This window comes from Leptonychotes weddellii, chromosome 6, assembly GCF_054177405.1.
Source record: "Leptonychotes weddellii isolate Sample4059 chromosome 6, ASM5417740v2, whole genome shotgun sequence".
NCBI lineage: Eukaryota > Metazoa > Chordata > Mammalia > Carnivora > Phocidae > Leptonychotes > Leptonychotes weddellii.
The window spans coordinates 30,890,761-30,913,746 of record NC_138374.1 but is presented as its reverse complement, the minus strand read 5'-3'; the positions used below and the strand labels follow the sequence as shown (position 1 = coordinate 30,913,746).

At 56.6% G+C, this 22,986-nt stretch overlaps 2 protein-coding genes across 2 annotated transcripts; both read left to right on the top strand.

The window, feature by feature from the left end:
* The first annotated feature begins 258 nt into the window (after nt 1–258).
* Nucleotides 259–11,388, top strand: CYP26C1 (cytochrome P450 family 26 subfamily C member 1). The gene is made up of 6 exons (XM_081823827.1): nt 259–2,084; nt 2,622–2,846; nt 3,338–3,613; nt 4,986–5,141; nt 6,939–7,268; nt 9,269–11,388. The coding sequence occupies exons 1-6, from the start codon at nt 1,881–1,883 to the stop codon at nt 9,644–9,646; spliced, it is 1,569 nt and encodes a 522-aa protein (XP_081679953.1). The 5' UTR covers nt 259–1,880; the 3' UTR covers nt 9,647–11,388.
* A 1,766-nt stretch (nt 11,389–13,154) lies between these two features.
* Nucleotides 13,155–18,272, top strand: CYP26A1 (cytochrome P450 family 26 subfamily A member 1). Its single transcript, XM_081823811.1, has 7 exons — nt 13,155–14,562; nt 14,746–14,970; nt 15,191–15,481; nt 15,569–15,727; nt 16,221–16,355; nt 16,924–17,076; nt 17,372–18,272. Exons 1-7 carry the CDS (start codon nt 14,374–14,376, stop codon nt 17,711–17,713), a joined length of 1,494 nt encoding a protein of 497 aa, XP_081679937.1. The 5' UTR covers nt 13,155–14,373; the 3' UTR covers nt 17,714–18,272.
* Nucleotides 18,273–22,986: the final 4,714 nt, after the last annotated feature.

Genomic DNA, 22,986 nt, shown 5'->3' with positions numbered 1-22,986 from the left:
TGTTGAAAATGCATTGCTGTTGCATCTATTCAGAGCTTCCTGATTGAAAACGACTGCTTCCTTCAGAAAAACTCTTATTCCCTAGTTATTGGAATGGGGAGTGTCACCAAAACAGATAATAAGCATTTATTCTCTTCACCATCTCAATCCTAAAGTACTTCACATTTTAAAATATACTACATGGAGGGGCGCCTGGGTGGCTCAGTCATTAAGCGTCTGCCTTCGGCTCAGGTCATGATCCCAGAGTCCTGGGATCGAGCCCGGCGTCGGGCTTCCTGCTCAGCGGGGAGCCCGGCGTCGGGCTTCCTGCTCAGCGGGAAGCCCGCTTCTCCCTCTCTCTCTGCCCCTGCTTGTGTTCCCTCTCTCGATGTCTCTCTCTCTCTGTCAAATAAACAAATAAAATAAAATAAAAAATACTACATGGAAAACATGGTAATTCTTCAGGCACAATAAAGTCTGGAAGTTAGAAGAGGAGCGGTGAACAGCTAGCTCTTTTTTGAAGACTGGAATGTGGCTGTCCCTCGTGTGCCTTACATAGCCCTGCAGGGCACTCGGGATGTCTCCCTGGCTTTGGTTGAGGTGTCCCCGGATCCGGAGAGACGCCGCCTTTGTACTGCTTGGAGTAGACCACTGTGGGTTCGTAGCTATGATGGTGTGAGATTCACTTTCTTCTGTAATACATACAGCTCTCCTGCCATTCCCCGCCAACCCTCAGGTTGCACTGTAGGGACAGGGACGCAAGAGCCCAGGGGACCAGACACAAAACACCGGAGAAGCAACCAGGTAGACCAACTGGGGTGGGATGGGGTGGCCTCCAGAGTGGGAAGGAACGGTGAATTCAGCCCTAGAGACCCGAAAGGCGCCCCGAGATAACTGCTTCTGGTGGGATTAGGATGTCTCAGTGAAGCTTTGGGCAGCAATGACACTACCGTCTTTTGCAGGGGCCCTGGAGTGGTAGCTCAGAAACGGGGGCGGTGTGGGGATGTCCGGGAATCCCGACCCCGGGTGTCCCTTGTAGGTGTTTGCAATGCAAGGCAGGCATCGAAGACCTCAATTTCCCTGGAAACTGAAACAGAGTAAAGGGGACAAACCCTAAACCCCAGCCCTTCAACCCTGGAGTGCCGAGAGGGGAAGGGCACCTACAGCCTCGAGGGTGGGGACGCCAGAGAGCCCGCGTCAGCCCAGGGCGCGGGGTTCGCCCACCCGCGGAGCCGCGGCGCACAGCCGGGAACTTCTGGCGCGAAACGGCAGGCCCCGCCCGAGGCTCTGCCACTCCCTACTCCTAGCCCCCGGGTGAGCGTGCCGCGGCCCACCGCCTCCAATCATGACTTCGCTCCGAGCGCTTTAAATATGCATGGGCGCGTCACGTTGTAGGAATCGGGATCGGTCCATAGGGAGCGGGCCGATGTCTATATAAATGTGGCCAGGGTGGGCCGAGTAGAGCGGGAGGTGGGGCGGGGGTCTACAGCCCCGGTGATCGCAGCCCACGTTGGCAACACCGGTGAGTTGCTCCTCTCTTTGCTCGCCTTTGCCGCTTCTATCAAAGGAGTGCTGACCCGGGGACGAGGTGGGAGGTGCGCGCGGATGCCGGGAGGGAGCGGTCCCGAGGCAGCCGGCGCCCCGGCCAGGGACTGGCATTTGGGCCCAGAAGCCGTCGGGCTAGAGGAAGGCACATTCCCTCAGGGCGTGTGGTCACAGCCGCCTTCTACTATACCAGTCTGCTTCTAGAGCGACGTCCTTTTTTCCGAGACCATAAATCTCGGTTTTGGCCCGCAAGTCCCAGGCCCTTTCCGGACCGAACAGGTGAGCACTGCGCGCTCCCAGCGCCTCAGCTCTCGCGCCCCCGGCGCTCCGAGCCGCCAGATCCCCGCAGGCTCGCCATGTTCCCCTGGGGGCTAAGCTGCATGTCGGTGCTGGGGGCCGCGGGCACCGCTCTCCTGGGCGCCGGCCTGCTGCTCAGCCTGGCCCAGCACCTCTGGACGCTCCGCTGGACGCTGAGCCGGGACCGGGCCTCCGCCCTGCCCCTGCCCAAGGGCTCCATGGGCTGGCCCTTCTTCGGCGAAACGCTGCACTGGCTAGTTCAGGTGAGTAGCTCGCACCCCAACACGGCCCCTTCCTCCCTGACTCCCACTGGACCCTCGGCGCTCACAGTGTTCCCAGGGTTCCTGGTCGGCCTCATCCTGTCGCTCAGGGGCCCGGAGAGCATACACAGCCCTCGCCTTTGCTCAGCTGCTCCCTTGAAGGGACGGTATGTCGCCGGAGTTCTCCCCGGCGCAACTTAAAAGCACGACCCGACACAACGCCAGGGTGAACAGAGGGGTTCGGAGAAGCATTCGCCCTATACCCTGCAAGCACAGAATCAGGAATCAGGGGCACTTCTCAGCCGTGAGGCCTCGGGCGCTCACGTCCCCATTCTGAGCCTCAGTCTCCTCATCTCACCAATGGGAACAGGGGCATCTACATTTCCGTAGGGTAGTCGCGAGGCCCATTTGAGCAAAAGGTTTTGTACAGCGACGCGCCAGCCTGGAGCAGGGAGTCGTTAGCAAGGGGCGGTTGGGAGGCCTGGGCCAGACCCCCAGCCGAGGCCCAGCGGCTCCAGCCTCGCTCCGCCTCGCTCGCAGGGCTCCCGCTTCCACAGCTCCCGCCGGGAGCGCTACGGGACAGTGTTCAAGACGCACCTGCTGGGCCGGCCGGTGATCCGCGTGAGCGGCGCCGAGAACGTGCGCACAATCCTTCTGGGCGAGCACCGCCTTGTGCGCAGCCAGTGGCCGCAGAGCGCGCACATCCTACTGGGCTCGCACACGCTGCTTGGCGCGGTTGGGGAGCCACACCGGCAGCGGCGCAAGGTGAGCTAAAACCAAAGGGGCCGTTGGGACGTCAGACATGCGGTTCCTGGGCACCTGTTGTTGGCCAGGCTGGGGATAGGTTTTAGGGGCACACTTTGAAGCTGGCAGGGACCCCTGGCTAAACAGCGGTGGCTTTGGGTCAGTCCCTTACCTTTTTCCCGCTTTGGTTTATAAAGCCGGGACTGGGACTTAAGGGACATTTCATCGCCAATCTCCTGTGTGTGATTCTGATACCAGAATGGTGGAAAGTCAGACTTGGAGAGGGACCGGGGACGACTTCCTGGAGGAGGTGGCATCTGGAGCCTGGATGGATGGGAGGGACTGTATACATCAGATATCTAGAGGGAATGGCGAGAACAAAAGCCAACCCATTTAGGTCGGGGCCGCTGAGGAGAAGGGTACCGAAATTGGCCTTCTGGCTTCTCTGGAATCGCTGAGCAGGGGAAGCCGGACGGGCCGCGGCCAGGGCTGACCCCGCGGGCTCCCCACAGGTCCTGGCGCGTGTGTTTAGCCGCGGGGCTCTGCAGCGCTTCGTGCCCCGCCTGCAAGGGGCGCTGCGGCGCGAGGTGCGCGCCTGGTGCGCGGCCCGCCGGCCCGTTGCTGTCTACCAGGCTGCCAAGGCACTCACCTTTCGCATGGCTGCGCGCATCCTACTGGGGCTACGGCTGGACGAGGTACAGTGCGCCGAGCTGGCCCGGACCTTCGAGCAGTTCGTAGAGAACCTCTTCTCGCTGCCCCTGGACGTTCCCTTCAGCGGCCTGCGCAAGGTACTGCCGCTCTGGCCTCAGACCTTCGTCTTGGGGATCCCCAACGTGGACGGGTCTTCCAGGCGAAAACAAGGCTCCCTCGGCGCGCCCCACGCCTCACCTCCGTGGGGGACCGAGGATGGCCCAGGGTGGGGAGGTGGCGTGGTGTGGCTGTCGGTGTCGGGGCTGACCTCTGTCCTCACTCGCTTTGTGACGGGGGGGGGGAGTGGGAGGGTGGGGGGGCGCAGATGGTCTCTGGGCCGCGCCTCCAGGGATGCGTGCCAGACCCACCAGTAGCTGGCTTCCTGACTTTGGGTCCCGGTGGCGGCCGCCCAACCAGTCAGGCTCGAACCCCAGAGCGCTGCCCCTTGGCCTGGCCTCCAGCTGCTTGGGAAGCCCGGATGGCAGCGGAACCGATGGGAGCACAAGCGCCGCCTAGCCTGGGTTGGAGAGGAGTGGGTGCCGGCTCCCCGTCTGTGGCTCCGGGCCTGCTAGTTTCCAGATCAGAGAACCGCTCTTCTTCAGACTTCAGAGCGATGGGCGGGGCCCAGAGAGCAACTAGGAGGCTGCATTTGCCTCTTCTTTGTGAGCTGGGGCTTCTCACTGTACCGATGCCTTGGTTTTCCTCACCCGAATAAAAATAATAGTTATGTATGAAGGGGCATGCCTGAGGCTGATCTCCTTGAATACATTTTCTGAGTTAATCCTCTCAGCCTGCAAAGTGTTCTTTTATTGGTGAGGAAACTGAAGCTCAGAGAGGTTAAGTGACTTACCCAAGATCACACAGCTAGTAGGGGCAGAGGCAGGATTTGAACCTGATTTCCTATGATCTCAAAACTTAAGTGCTCAGATGCTTTCCCTATGCTTGCTCCCTGAACTTCCACCCTCTTGCCTACCAGCTTACAGAGGCTAATGCTTAGAACATCCGGGAGTGGTCTCTAAGCCAGAGCTTTTCTGGATGCAACAAAGTGTGCCTTCCTCTCTACACTGGTGCCCACTGCCCCTGCCTGAGTCTAGTGCAGGGAAAGGGCAATGGGCTGACTCCACCTGACTAGACTCTGTGCCAGGCCTGGGCACTCAGAGCTGTGTGACTCTGGGCAATTGCTTGACCCCTCTGAGCCTCAGCATCCTCCTCTCAGGATGACAGTAACTGCTTGCTTTGCCTCAAAGGTGGAATGTGATAATCAAGAGAGAATTATGTGTAGCGATAGTGGATAAGTTCTTGAGCATTCACTGAGCCTCTACTATGTGCCAGACATGGGGTTAAGTTGAGAAGCCTGACACCTGGATCTCAGCAGAGCCATGACAGCCCCAGGAAGATCTGGGGGGTAGGTGTACAGGCCTAGCCCCCTCAGCCTTCCTGCCCCACCTCCCTTTTCTCCCCACGCATCAGGGCATCCGGGCACGAGATCAGCTGCATCGGTACCTGGAGGAGGCTATTGCAGAAAAGCTTCGTGAAGACAAGGCTGCAGAGCCGGGTGATGCCCTCGACATGATTATCCTCAGCACTAGGGAGCTGGGCCAGGAGCTTTCAGTGCAGGAGCTGAAGGTAGGTGGTGGGAAGGTTCTACTTTTCCGCCTTTTGCATTCCTAGCAGGTCTCCATACAGGTACTGCATCCTGCCCCCAGCAGGGTCCTGTTCGGCCCCACTTGAGGGAAGTGTGGAAGACATGAATCCCAGGCCCTTGCTTACAGGTTCTGGCCACAAACAGCTCTGCTTTCTCCCACCCCCTTCTCTGTCACTCCATGCCTTTGCCTCTGCTGTCCCCCCTGTGTATGAGGCCCTATCCACTCCTTTTCCCTACAGACCCTAAGGGCTCAGGATCAAGCTCCACATCCTCCTTGAAGCTCCCTCTTCTTCCCAAAATGGACACTGTCCTTCCATGAGCCATCTTGTCACCTGACACCTTTAACCTCTTTGCCACTGGAGGTCTCCCCTGAGAATTAGAGCCCCTCCCCATTTATGTGTAGAGCACAGGCAGTGGAAGAAAGGAGAACTGCTTTGGAATGGCCCCAGGACCTGCTGGAGAACCCAAAAAGGAGTGGAGAGGCTGGGGGTGTAGGGGAAGGTTAGAAATGGGAAAACTTCAACCCTTCCAAAAGGAACTCTCAGCCTTTCTCTGGGCCTTAATGTCCCACTTTCCAAGAGCCATGAAGGGTAGGGCTCAGCCTTAGTTTCTTCTTTGAGTATGGGGCTAATAGTCTTTATCCTGACTCCTGGGTGATTATGAGATCTGGAAGAATCCAGGGGGTTAAAGTAGATGAGCTCATGAGTCCTGGGAGAGCCCCTGGATAGGAACAGTTCTCAGCTGTGAAGGGGAGTGCTTGACAGGGCTGGGGAGGGGATGACAACACCCTCCATGTCAGGAATCTTCAGTTCTGGTCTGGGCCTCAGGGGCAGGCCAGGCAGATGAGGCCTAGCCAGGAAGGACGTTGGGGCTCCCATGTTGTCCAGGGCAGGCAGTTAGAGTTGGACCAGGTCATTCATTCCAGAGACATTATGATGTATCTGTTTGGTGCCAGGCTCTATGCTGGGACTGAGGATATAGCCCTGAGCAAAACACAGCCCCTGCCCTGGAGGTGCCAGAGGGGAGGGGTACACATTCATCCTACGATCACAGAAATCAATATAGAAACACAAACTGTGGGTGCCCCCAGGAGCTGGGAGGGCAGAGGGAGGCAGTGAGGGTGAGGGCTGGTGCTTGGAGGATGAAGGCATCAGGCCCCTCCTCTGTCCTTCTTGGTCAGTGCAGACCGGGAAGAGGTTTAATCACTCCCTGGACCACTCCACTAAGCGGGAGGAGGAGGCCATGCTGCCGCCTTTGCTTGGAGGCTGGCGCGGCTGCTGCAGGTGCCTTCCTCGTCCTCCCGCCCCCATCCCAGGTCACGGTCAGGACGCCCAGCAAGGGTTGCAGGCGGCACCACCAGGTGGTTAGGAGCACTGGACTCCGGAGCCCGACTGCTGGGACCACCACCCCCCCCCCAGCGCCTCGTGGAGCCTCAGTTTCCACCCCTGTAAAACGAGGGCAGTAATTGTGCCTCACAGGGTTGGGATGAGAACCGAAGGAGTTAATACATGTAAAGCACTTAGAACAGCATACAGAGTAAGCTCCTAGCGCTGTGTCTGGGAGCCCTTCCAAAGATCCTGGCTTTGGTCGTGGCCGTATGTGGCTTTCTCGAGTGGCTGACTTGGGATTCGATCGACCCCGGGCCCGCGCACGGAGCCGCCACTCTGGCTTCCGCGCACAGGTAAATTTGGGCCCGTTGCTTCGCAGCCATGAGGCCGTGAGGCCTTGCGGCCGGGGCCCGCTGCCGCAGACTCAGCGCCGCCCCGGCTGTCTTGCAGGAGACGGCTGTGGAGCTCCTCTTCGCCGCCTTCCTCACCACGGCCAGTGCCAGCACGTCCCTCGTCTTGCTGCTCCTGCAGCACCCGGCGGCCGTCGCCAAGATCCGGCAGGAGCTGGCGGCGCAGGGACTGGGGCGCGCGTGCGGCTGCGCGGCGGGGGCCGCAGGGGGCGGCGCGGGGCCCCGGCCGGACTGCGGCTGCGAGCCCGACCTCAGCCTCGCGGCGCTGGGCCGTCTGCGCTACATCGACTGCGTGGTCAAGGAGGTGCTGCGCCTCCTGCCGCCGGTGTCCGGGGGCTACCGCACCGCGCTGCGCACCTTCGAGCTCGACGTAAGTGCGCGCGCCCGCCCCGCCGCCCGGCCCCCGCCACCTGCCGCGGGGAGGGCGGGGCCGGGGGCGGCGATTAGGACGGCGAGGTCGCCTCTTCCCCTCGGAGCCTTCGCTTTCCACCCATGAAATGGGCTGAGCTCGGCCCCATTCGCCCCCGGATACACAGCTGAGGGGCGCAAAGCCTGGCGGCTGGCGAGCCGACAAGGCTAAGAACAGGCTTTCGGCAGCGGTGAGGGTCAGTCAATTCAATGAGAACTGAGGTTTATTTGTTTTTAAGATTTTATGTATTCGATTGAGGGAGGGAGAGAGAGCACGAGCGGAGTGAGGGGCAGAGGGAGAAGAAGACTCCCCGCTGAGCAGGGAACCCTACGCGGGGCTCAATCCAGGGGACTCTGGGATCGTGACCTGAGCGGAAGGCAGACGCTTAACGACGGAGCCACCCAGGCGCCCTAGAACTGAGTTTGAGAATAAAAACATACTTTTCTCCGCGCAGCACCGCCCCCCCCTTAGCTAGTGAGTGTGGGTGGGGAACAAGGAGAGCCCCCCCACCCCCGTGTCCCGTACCCCACTCCCCTACTTCCTCACAAGCTCAAGGGACCGGTCATTGTTACCCCGGCTTGTCTCCATCTATAAGACCTTGGGCAATTCCCTTCTCACTCTGGATCTCAGTTTACTCTCTGGAAGGAAGTGGTCTTGGTCCCTTCCAGCTCTGACACGTCAGTCAGGTGGTGCCAGGGCTGTGAGACACAGTGGCAACGTCAGAGAGTGGAGCCCTCCTTTGCCAAACTGAGGGTGTTTGCCTGAATGGCTGTCACTGCAGGCAGAGACTGGGCACCTCCTTCCCGGAGCCTTACTTTACACAGTGAACGAACATCTGTGGTGCATTGCATACCAGGGGTCCACTGCACCATAGCGACTGGGATTCTACCCTGGAGGAGTTGGTGGCGGGGAGAAAGGAGGCCAGGACCGATAGTTTCATCCCAAACTGGTGTGGTCGTTAGTGCTGCATAACACCGAAACATTTTAGGGGCTGACATTTGACATGGAGCAGTGAAGGGTTAGGATGGGGACAGCACAGCAGCCGAAAGGGGACCATCCAGATAAAGGTGGGTGGATTTAGTGAGGTGTTTAGAAGTGTCTTGGATGCTGCATCTTGGAATTCAGACTTCATTCTACAGTCTAAGGGAAACAGAGGAAGGGGAGCACAGGTCCACCAGGGGGAGCAGAGAGGGAGCCATCCTCCAGTTTACAGATGGGAAAACTGAGGCCTAGAGAGGTGAGAGAGAGTGCGCGCTCCTTGTTTAGGCTAGGGAAGCAGGATAATGGGGGGGGGGGGGGTTGGAAGACACATCAAAAAGTAGAATAGTTGAAAAACCTGAAGGTGGGTATAGGAATCTTGAAAGCTGTCTTCCAACATTTTAAGGATGCCTGGTTTTAATTCCCATGTGCATCTTCTTAAAGTGTGGCTGCCAGACCTAAATATTATTGTACAACTAATGGATGGGGGTGTTGGTGTTAGAGAGTCAGTTTCAGTTCAGTGCAAAGAAGAGCTTTATAATTGAGCTGACCATAGAGGAATGAAGGTCCCTGTCCTTTGTGTTGTTCCCGCCCAGGCGGAGGGTAGGTGCAAAACTAGAACTTAGGTCTCTTGATCTAATGTCAGAAGAAAAAAAGACAAAAACAAAACACTGAAACACAAACAACAATAGATCACATTTAGTGATCATTAATATATATGCCAGACCGTTATTCTAGTCTCAAGACAACAAAACGGGCATTTTTGTTCTTATTTTATCAATTAAGAAACTGGAGGTCAGAGAGCTTGAGTATCCAGCCTTAGGTCACACAGCTCACCAGAGAAGGAGCTGAAATTGGAACGCAGAGCGTTCTCCTAGCTTGCGGGTTAGGCGTGCGTTCCTGCAGCCCCCGGGGTGGAGGGTGGGTTCAGGACCCGATTCCAAGTGCCTCGTAGTCAGGCGGGTTTCCTCACTTCCCCGCAGGGCTACCAGATCCCCAAGGGCTGGAGCGTGATGTATAGCATCCGGGACACGCACGAGACGGCCGCGGTGTACCGCAGCCCGCCCGAGGGCTTCGACCCGGAGCGCTTCGGCGCGGCGGGGGAGGATGCGCGGGGCGCCTCCGGCCGCTTCCATTACATCCCCTTCGGCGGCGGAGCGCGCAGCTGTCTCGGCCAGGAGCTGGCACAGGCGGTGCTCCAGCTGCTGGCGGTGGAGCTGGTGCGCACGGCGCGCTGGGAACTGGCCACGCCTGCCTTCCCCGCCATGCAGACCGTGCCCATCGTGCACCCGGCGGACGGGCTGCGGCTTTTCTTCCACCCGCTCGCGCCTTCGGCAGCGCGAGATGGGCTACGCCTCTGACCCGCTGCGCTTCGGGACAGGACTTGGCCAGTGGCGGAGGCGCGCTGTCAGCGCCGCCCATCTGCGGTTTCTTAGTGCCGGGTCCGGCGCTCGTTCAACAAACGGTCACCGAATGCAGCTCTCTGCCAGACTTTGAGGGAGGAGGAGCGCGGGCCGGAGCCACGGCGCCCTGGAGAAGCGCCCAGGCCGGCGGGAAGGTGCCTCCTGCGCTCTGCGCCCCGAGGAAGGAAGGGTCGTGAGCCTAGCCTCTTAAGCCTTTCCCAGTATCTCCAGGCAGAGATGAAGGGAACAGATCTTCACCAGGAGTTGCGGGGCCTCGCCCTCCGGCGCCAAGCCCGGGAGGTTGCCTGGATCTTGGGGTGGCGGGGAGGATTGCTAGGGCAGGATTGGACGGCGCCAGAGACCCAGCGGACGCGGCTGGACCTGCAACCGTTAGGAGGAAGCGTATCTCCGACCTGGCCTTGGGCCATAGTAAGACACACCGAGAAGGCGCCCAGCGGAAGGCCCTCAGGCAGCTGACCTCGGCTTGGTGCGCTGAGGCCACTCTGCTGGTCTCAGTCTCGGCAGAAACTCAGAACTCTGGGCGCTTCCAGGGCTCTAAATGGCTCAACATCACTGATTCTGCTGGCGACTTCGTAAAAGAAAAATTCCTACTTCAAGAACGCGTTTAATCTTCCCATATATACAGGGGAGAATAGGCACGGAGAGATGTCTCTAAGGTTGGATTATTTTCATGGGAGGTTGAGACATAATCAGAGAGGTTTGGGATATTTCTACCCAAAACAGGAAGGCCAAGAAAAAAGTTTCCTGGCAGCAGTTGAGTGAGGAGGCTAGGGCTTAGCTGGGCAGCTGCTCCCTGGTGGGAAGGTGTGGGGTAGGGGTTGGAGGATACCCAGGAACCCCCCCCCCCCAAGAGTATGCCAGAACTTTCCTCCTGAGCAGAGCCCAAAAGCTGGGCTGAGAATTATCCCTGTGATAGTTGGCTGCAGAACCCTTCCAGTTTACTACCTCCACCTACTCCACTGCATAGGAGAAACAGGCAGAAGACTCCCCTGAGGAGCTAGCAATGGGCTCCTGGACTCCTTGGCCAGTGCTGTCCTCCACCTCATCACTTACTCCCTGCTCCAGCCTCTGGGCCTGTGGCCACTATGTAGGGCTCAGCCCTTTGTCCTTTCATGGTGATCCCTAGGTTGGCTTAAGGGCTCCAACACAGAGGTTTCCACCAGGGTTTAAATCAAAGCCAAGAGCTTCCAGGGTCACCATTCCCAACAGCCCAGTGCAACCTGCCACCCATCTTCAGACTGGTCAGCTGGACATGATGGGTGAGCCAGGGAAGTTGCCGCCCAGGCCGTGAGCTGACCCCTTAGTGAACCAGAAGGAAGCTGGTGCCCTCCTGACCTTATGCTTAAGGTGGATCCCCGGGGCCAGAGGGAAAGGGGGAAGCAGCAGGCGCACGCAGGGTCGGTAGCTCAAGAGCTCAGCGGGCCCTTCCGAGCTCGGCTGACACTGCCATAACCCCCATCCAGGGCAATTCATCACCCACTGCTGACCACAGACCCGGCGCCAGGCCCTGGGCTCGGCAGGCACTGGAGCCAGCAAAAGTGGCAGAATTGGAGCCTGCCCTCAGGGCGCTCCTGAGGCTGCAGAGACCACATCCGGGCTGAGAAGCTGCCACCAGGGAGGGGGGGGGGCAGGAGGACCAGGGCCTGGGGTTGATTCTGATTGGGGGAGAGAAGAGCAATATGGGGAGGAGGTTTTCAGAAGTCCCTATGGTGTAGGTGGTTCCAAGAGACTTGGTTTACCTGTTCTGGGACCTGTACTGACTATAAGCTCCAGTAGGGGCAGCTCCAATTTCCCATTGATAATATCCTTTTCAGTAATTTCAGGGAACACCTGAACTCTTATTTAGTAGCTCCAGATTTTCTGAGGAAGGAGCATTCTGGTTCTTGCCCTCCTGGACCACATATGCTTAGGAAGGAGGTGGACAATAAACTAGCAAACAAACAGCACCAGAATGCAGACTGGTGCTAAGTGCTCTCAAGAGAATAAGACAGGTCTGTAAGACACCGTACCTGGGGGCTGAACCCTGCAGGGTGGGAAGGGGAGACTTCTGTGAGGAGGTGACATTCAACTTTGGAAGGAACCAGCCAGCGGTGACCTGGGAAAGGTGCTCCCCAAGCAGAGGAAACAGCAGGTACAAAACCCTGCGCCCCCAGACCGGAGTGAGTGCTCAGGAGGTAGGAAAGGGTTGGAGGGGAAAAGGTGGAGGAGGGGTGCTTCTGCTGCCAGAGCTCACCAGACTCCGGTCTACCTCACTCCCCTCCTCCAGCAAAAAACTACTCTCCACCCCCAACCCTTCGCAACAGGGAGGCTGTTTTGTAAACATCTTGGAAATATTTTGTTTTCCAGTGAACCAATCCTCCTCCCCGCCCACCACCACCCAAGAAAGCTTGGCAAGTTTTCTAATCAAAGTTCTTATCGGGCTGATAATTTATTGACCCCTTCCTCCATTCGAGATGTTCTTTAATGATCTCCACTCTCACATTTAATCCTTTCCTGCCGGACGCCCCCGCCGGACGCCCCCGCGGGTCTCGATGGGCAGACTTATTAAAACAACCCCCCCCCCTCCCGGCAATTTCCAGCACGCAGGCCCCACTCATCTTGTGACCCGGCGCGCGCTGAACTTGGCGAGGTGGCCCTGCCGAGTTCACTCGGATGTCACGGTCCGGCCTGCAGGGGTCACAGGCAGGTCAGGCCAGAGGATTGGGAATGGGCCCCAGGTCACGCCCCCGCTCGCCGGTTTTGCTCACCGGCCGGAGCAAGGTCTCGAAAGGGGCGGGCGCAGGATTTCTGAGAATTACTTCTAGCGCGTCTCGCCGAGTTCCCGCCGGTGCCCCGAAGTTGGCCCGCACCATTTACAGTCGCCGAATCGTGAGAACAAATGACAGTGGGAGAGACCCTTCCCTAGAGCCTCTGAAACGCCGAGTTCCAAGCAAGCCCTATGGCGACTCCGGCTTGGAGCGCTGCGTGGACTGCGCGGTCCCTACCACTCCACAGACATTTTCCAATCCCGCCAGCTTTGGGGACCACCGCGGGAGGGCCACGTATTTAACAGCTCTTAGGATCAAAGAGTTTTCCATTTCCAAGGGACGCTTTCCAAGGCGTGCGGCGTGCTCCTGCAAGAGCCGGAGTTTGGTTTTAAACAAACGTACTTCATTCTGTTTCGTTTTCGGGGCCGCGGGTGCGTTCGGCGCTCCAACCAAGGATGCGTGTGGGCCGGCCAGGTGGGAAGTGGGGTGCGCACGTGCACTTCCCGCAGTGTCCGAGCTCTCCGCACTGGCTGCAGTAGCAGCTGACTGCAGTTGGGCGAAGGCCAGCCGACCTGCTTCCCAGTATGGATTCCCTCAACACTCCCATTAGGGGCGGGCAGAGGTCGGGTTGAGGGTTGAGCACCCCAATCACCTGGGTGGCTTCAGTGGGTGGGAGCTGGGAGAGCGGAGGAAGGCTCGTGGGCCCCGAGTCCAGGTCATCCGGGTGAAGCAATCTAGCGGGTGCGGAGCCGGGAAAAAGCATCTGCAACCAGGGGCCCCTTTCGAAAACTCACAACTGCCCCCGGGTGTAGACAGATCGGGGAATTACCGCCTCCATATGAAGCAGAAGGAAACAAGCGCAAGGATGTGTGGTGGCTTGCTCAAGGTCATGCAAGTAGAGATGGAGCCAGTCCCGGAGTACAGACTCCCAGGTTTTCCTTCCTCTATCTCTGTCACCTTATCTGCCCAGGTCTAAGGATCCTCTCGCCCTCTGCCTAGGTGGGGCTGTGAGTCCCAGGGCCCTTGGAATCCGGCCGGCCGCAGCCGGTTCGCAGAGCGCTGGCTGCCTCGAGGTGGATGAATTGCCCCAGCGGTCTCCCACTGGGGCGTCAGAGTTGGGGCTGAGACTTGTGCAGGGTTGCACCTAAAGTCCTGAGGGACTTGGAGACTCTCTTGTACCCTTAAGTCGGACCTTCCAGGACTTCATGAGTGCTGGCCTCCTTGAGGGCCTTGGGGAGCTGGGATCCATGATCCGTGGATCAGGTCTGACTCTCCCCCCACACCCCCCGCTCTCGCTTAGGTCGTGGCCCTGGGCTCTTCGGCGGGCTCTTCGGGGGAGTGGGTTTGCGTTTTGCTCTGCGTTCTGGACCTCAGTTTCCCCAGTGGGGACCCGGCAGCTAGTCGGTTCCTGAACGCACTTCCCTTTGCTTCCCCTGCAGGTGGAAGGGAGCCCACGCGGCGCCTGAAAATGGAAAGCCATTGAAGGCAGCTCTGGGCTGGGACCGCCCGTCGGACCCGGCGGGGGGGATTCCAAAGAGACCGCCAGGAAGCCCAGGGCTTGGAGTTCCCGCTCCCCGGAGCCCGGGTCGGCCTCTGCCGCCGTCTCGGAGCTCCGCACACCTTGTAAGGGGGAGGCAAGCTGCTCGTAGCCCCGCACCCCAGGAGGCGCGCTCCGAGTGAAGCCGCCACGGTGCCGCCTCTGCCTCGGCGTGGAACAAACGGTTAAAGATTTTGGGCAGCGCCTCGCGGGGGGAGGAGCCAGGGGCCCAATCCGCAATTAAAGATGAACTTCGGGTGAATTAATTTGTCTGACCAAGCTAACGTGAGCAGCAACCTGGGCCGCCTATAAAGCAGGCGCGCGGCGGGGTTCGGAGCGCTGGCGGCGGCGGCAGGTGGCGCGGGAGGCCGCGACGCGCCATGGGGCTCCCGGCGCTGCTGGCCAGTGCGCTCTGCACCTTCGTGCTACCGCTGCTGCTCTTCCTGGCCGCGGTCAAGCTCTGGGACCTGTACTGCGTGAGCAGCCGCGACCGCAGCTGCGCCCTCCCTTTGCCGCCCGGAACTATGGGCTTCCCCTTCTTCGGGGAAACACTGCAGATGGTGCTACAGGTAAGGGAGCTTGGGCGCGACGGGACGATTCTCAGGAGCCCCAGTCGGCTCCGGGCTTCCGTGAAGCCGGGGTAGGCGTCCCCGCGAGGGAGGTGACTACGGCTGGGACCCGGGCTAGCCCGAGGCGCGGCGCTCCCCGGCGCCCCCTCACGCCCGCCTCTCTCCTCCGCTCTCCTCCCCCAGCGGAGGAAGTTCCTGCAGATGAAGCGCAGGAAATACGGCTTCATCTACAAGACGCATCTGTTCGGGCGGCCCACGGTGCGGGTGATGGGCGCCGACAACGTGCGGCGCATCTTGCTCGGGGAGCACCGGCTGGTGTCGGTCCACTGGCCCGCGTCGGTGCGCACCATCCTGGGCTCCGGCTGCCTCTCCAACCTACACGACTCCTCTCACAAGCAGCGCAAGAAGGTGAGGGCGGGGGTGGCGGGGCCTGGACGGGGAGGGGGACCCCAGCGGCTGGAGGGGTTCTAGGAGATAGATGCCGGGCGAGCGCCAGCTGCAGGAGGTGACCCGCTCAAGGCCACTTTAGCCGGGAAGTGCCCTGCGTCTGGCGGGGGTGGGGATGGCTGGAAGGGGATCCCGGCAGGCGAGGGGGGCGCTTTTAACACTCTCCCTCCTCGGAGCTCAGGTGATTATGCGGGCCTTCAGCCGCGAGGCGCTCCAGTGCTACGTGCCGGTGATCGCCGAGGAAGTGGGCACTTGCCTGGAACAGTGGCTGAGCCGCGGCGAGCGCGGCCTCCTGGTCTACCCCCAGGTGAAGCGCCTCATGTTCCGCATCGCCATGCGCATCCTGCTGGGCTGTGAGCCCCGGCTGGCGAGCGGCGGGGACGCCGAGCAGCAGCTGGTGGAGGCCTTCGAGGAAATGACCCGCAATCTCTTCTCGTTGCCCATCGACGTGCCCTTCAGCGGGCTGTACCGGGTGAGGGAGCGTGCAGGGTGAGGAGCAGGGGGCGCGGGGGCGCGGGGGCCGGGCCTCTGCTCACTGCCGTGCGCTCTCTGCGCTCAGGGCTTGAAGGCGCGGAACCTCATCCACGCGCGCATAGAGGAGAACATTCGCGCCAAGATCTGCGGGCTGCGGACGGCCGAGGCGGGCGGCGGCTGCAAAGATGTGCTGCAGCTGTTGATCGAGCACTCGTGGGAGAGGGGAGAGAGGCTGGACATGCAGGTGAGTGGCGACTTCAGGAAGGGGCGCTGCGGAATTTGGTCCCCTGGCTTTCCAAGCGCGGTTACCCCAAAGCGCAGGTCCGGCCTCCAGAGTGGGCAGGCCTCCCAGACACCGGGGATGGGACCCGGAAGGTCGGGACACTGGGTCCGGAGAGCCGTGGGAGAGGCTGCGGCGGAACAGGGAGCGTCCCCTAGCCCGACCAGGTTTTACAGGGCAAGTTGGAATTTGCAAAGTGTAAATAAAGAATGTTGGGCGATTTTAATACAACCAAGGCTTTCATTCAAGAATTCCCTGTGTCGTGAGATTTTACTGGCTTTCCTGCTCTAGCTGAACTAAAGGGACTATGCATTTTGTTTAAAAAAATGTAACTTCCCTTGGCTTTCTGTCAGTAAACTTTCAGCCCTTCTCATCTTCTTTCCAGAACCTCCAGTTCGGTTCTAAGTAATTGCTGGGTAAAATTGCATGCAGACTTATTATCTTATTCCATTCTTAGGCACTAAAGCAATCTTCAACGGAACTCCTCTTTGGGGGACATGAAACCACAGCTAGTGCCGCCACATCTCTGATTACTTACCTTGGGCTCTATCCCCACGTTCTCCAGAAAGTTCGAGAGGAGCTGAAGAGTAAGGTAGGGGGACACCGGGGTTCACTATCAGCTTAAGAAATTCGGCTGCCCCCTGGCCAACTTGCCGATATGTAAGTGTGCTGCCTTCTCTGCCTATTTTGCAAAGTGCAGGGCCCAGGGCTGGGTGGGCGGGTGGGGAGAGAAAATTAGCTTTGTGAATAAAAAGGAAGGAACTTTGAGCTGTGGTCCCACTCAGGCGGGGCTTGATCCTTGTATTCCTTGTATTTGCAGTACGTTGGAGATTTTCAGATAGATTCCACTTTCTTGAATTTATGTGTCCAAGGGCATGAATGGGGGACTCCTAAGTGGTGGTGATGGGGGCGGGGTGCAGGGGGAGAAATCTAGGTGGTTCTAAGTGAGGGGCAGCATTCTCTTGGAATTGTAAATAGATAGTGGATTTGGGCCAAGGGGTGGAGGCAAATGGTCATTAGCTGCTCACAGTTTCCCCCTCACCCTCTCCCATCATGGGGCCCTTTGGGTCTAGCCGCCACTTAAGCCCTGTTTACGTCTGCTGGGCTGATTTTATTGGAGCACAAAATAACCGTTCACCTCTGTATGACTGTTTTGATAGGGTTTACTCTGCAAGAGCAATCAAGACAACAAGTTGGACATGGAAATTTTGGAACAGCTTAAATACATTGGGTGTGTTATTAAAGAGACCCTTCGCCTGAATCCCCCAGTTCCAGGAGGGTTTCGGGTTGCTCTGAAGACTTTTGAATTAAATGTAAGTTAAAAGTTCTCTTCCCGCCACCCCCCCCCCCCACACTCCTTTTGTTGTGGTTTTAAATCTCCCCTTGGCTTCCCTGCGCATTGGCTTACATTTCGTATACTTTTGATACCATTATCCTGCCCCATGTGGACACGTGTTTCGGTAGTCTGAAGGTCTGTCTGTCCTGTCTCTCTCCTCACACCCCTTTTTTTCAACTCATAATTCCTCCCATTATCAGTGATGGCTTTTTTTGTTGTTGAAAGTTAGGATTCCCATTTGTCAGCCCTGGGGGCCTCAAAATCTTTTGCAGGGCTACCAGATTCCCAAGGGCTGGAATGTTATCTACAGTATCTGTGATACTCACGATGTGGCAGACATCTTCATCAACAAGGACGAATTTAATCCTGACCGATTTCTGCTGCCTCACCCCGAGGATGCATCCAGGTTCAGCTTCATTCCATTTGGAGGAGGGCTGAGGAGCTGTGTAGGGAAGGAGTTTGCAAAAATTCTTCTCAAAATATTTACAGTGGAGCTGGCCAGGCATTGTGACTGGCGGCTTCTAAATGGACCTCCTACAATGAAAACCAGTCCCACCGTGTACCCTGTGGATGATCTCCCTGCGAGGTTCACCCGTTTCCAGGGGGAGATCTGATGGGTTCGAGGGCCCAGAACTCAGACCTATTTGAAGTGTACATGAGTTTTTACACAGTGTCATGTTGATTTTATTATATTTAATTTCTAAATGTATATTATAATATTTATGTGTCTCCCCTACAGTACCACCGTCTTTAAATATTAAAATAATGAATTTGGATAGTTTCCAAATAAAGTAAAATCTGAAGGTGTTTGTCTTGCATTTAAGATTCCTGTGGGGGCGGGGGGAACTCCCTGGTTTTATATTTGTATATTTAACCTGATTTCGAAGTGTCTACATGAATGGCTTTATTTGTTATCTGTGCATATCTATTTTCTTGTGAGGAAGAAACTTTAGCTGTTATTTCTCTTAACTGTTATTAGAAAACATAATGTATGTGTGTGTGTGAGTCAGTCCAAAGGTAACTTTGCAAATGTTTCTATGGTTTAGATACCCTATTTGGAAAATCTACCGAAGTGAATTTTAGATTTTTTTTTTTTTTGCTTGCTTTGCTTTAGGGAAAGATGGATTTGAAAAGGTAATACTTTGAGAACTATCATACTCTAACGTAACACCTTCAGCCATAAACTTATTATGTTTAATAAACATAATAAATCCATGTTGTTGCATAGTGCCAGCCCTGTTTTTCTGAAGGATTCAGGTAAGAGAAAGCTGGTCACTCTGATTACAGACAGTTATTGACCAAAATGAGACCAGAGGTTGCATGTGAAAACAGTATTGGAAGAGGCCAGCCTCTGGTTTAGATAAGCTAGTCCAGGTTTTCTTTATTGAAAATAAGGCAGGAGGAGTAGATTTAGCAAGCTGACAGATAAAGTTTTTATCTATGCCAGGCAATAGGGTGTGAGCCTGACATGACTGATAAAATGGCCCAGTCATGACCCTGTGAACCTTGGCTAACCTCCGGGAAAGCACAGTTTGGTCACATTTCTGACCCTGGCATAGCCATGTTCTGAACTGAAGGCCAGACTCCCAGTGCAGAAAGGTTAGCCCCGGTGACTTGCTTACGCTAGCACATTTTCAGTTTTGGAACGGCACAATCTGCTTCCTGAACCTCTGACGGCTTGTAGGTTTTGGACTTTAAAGTTTTCATTACAATTTTAGAATTTGGCAAATACTGCAGAAACTGGGTGGTCTAAATAGGTGTTTGAAAAGGGTTCTCTGTCTACAATTAGAGTTACATGTTCTACCTGACTTTTGGGGAGAACTTGGGATTGTACTTATTCCTAGACTCCTCTGATTTTTAAAGGGTGTTTACATAATAACTTAAAATGTCTTACAATGCTTTTATTTTTTAATGAGAAATTACAGGCTTATTTAGTTTCAGCCAAAGCTTTAGTGCACCTTGGTGTGCAAGATGACCCCTCCCCTCCTAACATTTGCCCCAGATGCTTCCAGCTAGGAGCACACTAGCCTGAGGACATTATCTCAGGTAATTTTAAAGAGGCCATTTTATAGGGTTTCAGTATCTTTCATTTTGCCAGAGGACAGTTAAGCGTTTTAAAATAAAATCTTCGGTGACTCCCTGACTGCGTGTCTCTGTGAGCATCTGCAGAAAAGAATTGGAATCATTTTAGCCTAGAATTCAATTTCTTAAATCCACCTCTATTTTTTATCTGGGGAGCTTTGAGGAAAGTGCTTCTGGCTTGCATTTCCCAGGTTACATTTCGCCCAATTATGCTCATCGATTACAGAGTAGGGCAGAATTTACCTTGCAAAGTCGTTAAAAACACAATCTCTGATAATACGCTTCGTGCCGAGTACAGGCCGTTTGGAAGTGGTTCGAGTGCGACGCAGGAGCCATGTTTGTGGGCTTCCATGTCGAACACTCACTAGGCCTGGGTCACGTCTAGCTGGGGCAGGCAGGCACATTTTGTGACACAGACACCGCTGGGTCAGTGTCCGGGCGTCACCCTGCGGAGAAGCATTTCAGGAGGAGGTAGAACCGGCCCGAGGTCCGGAAGGAGCGGAGAGCCCTGTGAGGAGCGGCTCTTTGAGGCTTCCTGCGGCATGCTGGGAGGGCACTGTGCTCTCCGGGGCCTTGGTGGGCCTGCCACGCTGGCAGAGTCGGTGCCCTCTGCCTCCCGCTCCTCATATGCCCTTGCCCTGGCCACCTGCCATCCCCTCCTGTCCTCAGTCAGCGCTGTGGCGTCGCCAATGACAGACTCTTGTCAGTCCTGGCAGGTGAAAGCCTCCAGCCGGGTCTCCAATGTAGGAGCATTCTGAGGGATGCCGCCTTCACCCAGTCTGGCCCTGGGAGGCCCAGTGAGGGACTGTGGCTTGCCTGGGCCCACCCAGGGAGTGGCAGAACCAGGAAAGGCCTCCTGTCGCCTTTTTTTTTTCCTCTTTCTTTTTTCAATAGCTAATCACACCTGCCTGATTTATCTCCAACTTTCTGTTGTAGGACAACTAGACCCAGGGGTCTTCACCTCCTAACTTCCTGTTGTGTCCCCCGCTACCACTCCCCTGCCCTGTGACAGTCCAGATCATCCCTCTCACAGGCTGCCAGAAGCAACTGGTAAAATGGGAGCAGGGACGGGAAGCGGCTACTCCCCCAGACCCCTCATCTGTGAGGTTTCAGGGTGCTCTGTGCACCTGCCACCCCCCAGAGGTCCACAAGGGGGCGGGCTTCTCCCTTCTATGCCAAGCTCAGGGCCCAGTGGTTTTCCCCACCAGTGTCTGTGAAATCCAGCATCCACGGACTCTAGCCCAGGGCCTGCTTTTACCCAAGAACAAGGAGAGGCTAGCAAGTACTCAGCCTCAGGCCCGGTCAAGGCTGTCTGGCTCCCCTGGAAGCTCGCCGGGCTGCGTAGGTCTGGGTCATCATTTAGTTCCTGAAGTGGCCACCATCTGTGGTCTCTGAGGCCAGCTGGTTCAGGTTTCCAGCGTTGCCCACAGACGGCCCACAATCTGACCTACATTGCTCTCAGTATCTCTGAAAAGTGGCTCTCCGTTTTGAGAAGGGGGGAGGACGTGTTTCGAAGGACACGGGGAGTGTTCAGATGACCTTAACCAGGTCCGGGAGCCATCCCTCAGAAGTACCATGCAAGGAACGAGGGATGTTTAGAGAGGTTTGGGTGGCCCCGCCTTCAAATAGTTCAAGGGTTGTTGCAGAAAATACAGGTTCAGGCCTGTTTCAAAGGACAGAGCACGCACGCACTTAGGAGGGTAAGTTAGAAGGAAGAAGTCAGCACCATATAAGGAAAACATTTTGAGGCAACTAGAGCCCCTCGGTGATGACACAGGTTACCTTCCGAGCAAGCAAGCTCCCTGTCAGTGGAGGCATCCAAACAGTAGCTGGAAAACTAACCCACCCTCAGGGATTCCGACATGGAGGGAGAGGTTCGGTTAAATGACCCCCAAGTTCCTTCACAAAATTAAAGAGTTGTGATTCTCTGACATTTGATTCTGTATTAATTCGGTTCCCCAGACACGCACTCTGCTTTGCAATGCAGATTAAATGCAGTCTAGGGAGACAGGACACCACCGCATCATCCTCCAGGGGCATTCGGCAGCTCTCGTTGACCATTCTGGCAAACCCCGGAGCCAGATGTGAAGGCGGGAGCGCAGGGGGCCTGCCGTGTGACCTCACGGAGACGCTGAGTCCCCGGTGTTGATGGTGTTGATCGCTGGGGACGACGCTCTCTCCTGCCCCGCAACCAGGCGCTTCCAGCTCCAGCTCCCCGACCTGCTCCAGCAGCCCCAGCTTCTCCCCGCTGTGCCATGCTGGCCATCCGCCTGACCTAACTTCTAGGGGAGTCCCTGCCGCTCTCCCCAGGGCTCCCCAGCCTCCTCGAGGCCACGCGCCGCCACCGGCCCCTGCCCAGCTGTCCTCGCCCTCAGCCTCCTGAGAGCCGGCCCGAGGTAACAACTGTGTCTCATCATTGCAAACTGAGCCCCCCTCCTGTGCCTCCCGGCCCTCCCCCAGAATACGCGCACGCGTAGTAGGTGTTCTCTGGGAGAGAGAGCTTCCTGGGGCCAATCAACACCGGCCACCGTATGGCTCTCCAGCTTTGCGGTGCCATGTTTTTTCTTTGAAACGTGAAACTTTCATCCTTGGAAAATCTCAGCGGCCGCAAGCTTACACGGCTGTGGTTTAACAGAATGTCACATTCCTGAAACCGGCGCTTCATGGGTATTAGGCCAAACAAGCTTTCCTTCTTTTGAAGTAGAGTCAGTTCGAGTTAGAAACCTGGAACAGGGTGGAAACTTAGCCCAGGATTACGTGGTGGGCTTTCTGGGTGAGAGTTCTCGTGTTGCAACGCTCAGCACCCTGCCCCCGCGGCGCAGAAGCTGACCCCCACGGCGGATTCTCACCACTGCCGAGCCCCTCTGTGTCCGTTGAGGGGTGGGAAATCTACTCCCTCGCTTTTGACCATAGATGCCTCAAGATTTTTATCTGAAGTTACTGACGGGTTCACTTAACTCAAATGCATTGTAAAAAGAGGACAAGGTGCTTTGCTTGTAAGAAATACTTGACAAAGCGTATGAACTGATTCATTAAACACAGCCCTAGTGTCCAATGTAACAGTGGCTTATTTAACGATGGAGGAGGGGATTGGGTATTCTGAATGAAATGGAGAGTTCTTTTAATGTCAATTAGTCACGGACTTTTAGAGCTGGAAGGGAGAGGACGCACCGGTCACGCAAGCCCCTCAGTGTACACCTGAGAAATCTGAGGCTCAGAGGAATTTAAAGTCACAACAGAGAATTAGGATTGGCGGCCCAGCGTTCAGTGCATTGTACGGTTAGCCCTCTATTTAAAGAACTGTATTGTTTATTTACATATGTGCCGGCAAAAAAGGACAGGTGAGCAGATTCTTTGAGATCCAATTGCTTCCAGGTTCTTGCTCCTCACCGTGTCTCTGAAGGTGCCTGGGCCCTCAGAAGCACCCTGAGAACCTGGCGAGGTGTGGCCGCCGAGCATCTGACACGCAGCCTGGCAGAAGGTACAGACGGCTGGCATTTCTGGGGCACAGCATTGGGGGCACGGTCTGCACGTTGGCAGAGCCAGATCCTCGGGCATTCTGAGTCTTTCCTACTGCACAGCAGAAAATGGTTTCTGTTATCGTTAAATTGTATTCCCCCACCCTCCTGCTCAAATATGAAGTCCTAACCCTCAGTAAGTGCATCAGAATGTGACCTTAGTTGGACATAGGGTCTTTACAGAGATAATCAACTTCACATGAGGTCTCCAGGTGGGCCCTAATCCAATATGACTGGAATCCTTATTAAAAGGGGAAAATTTGGACACAGAGGCAGGCACACCCAGA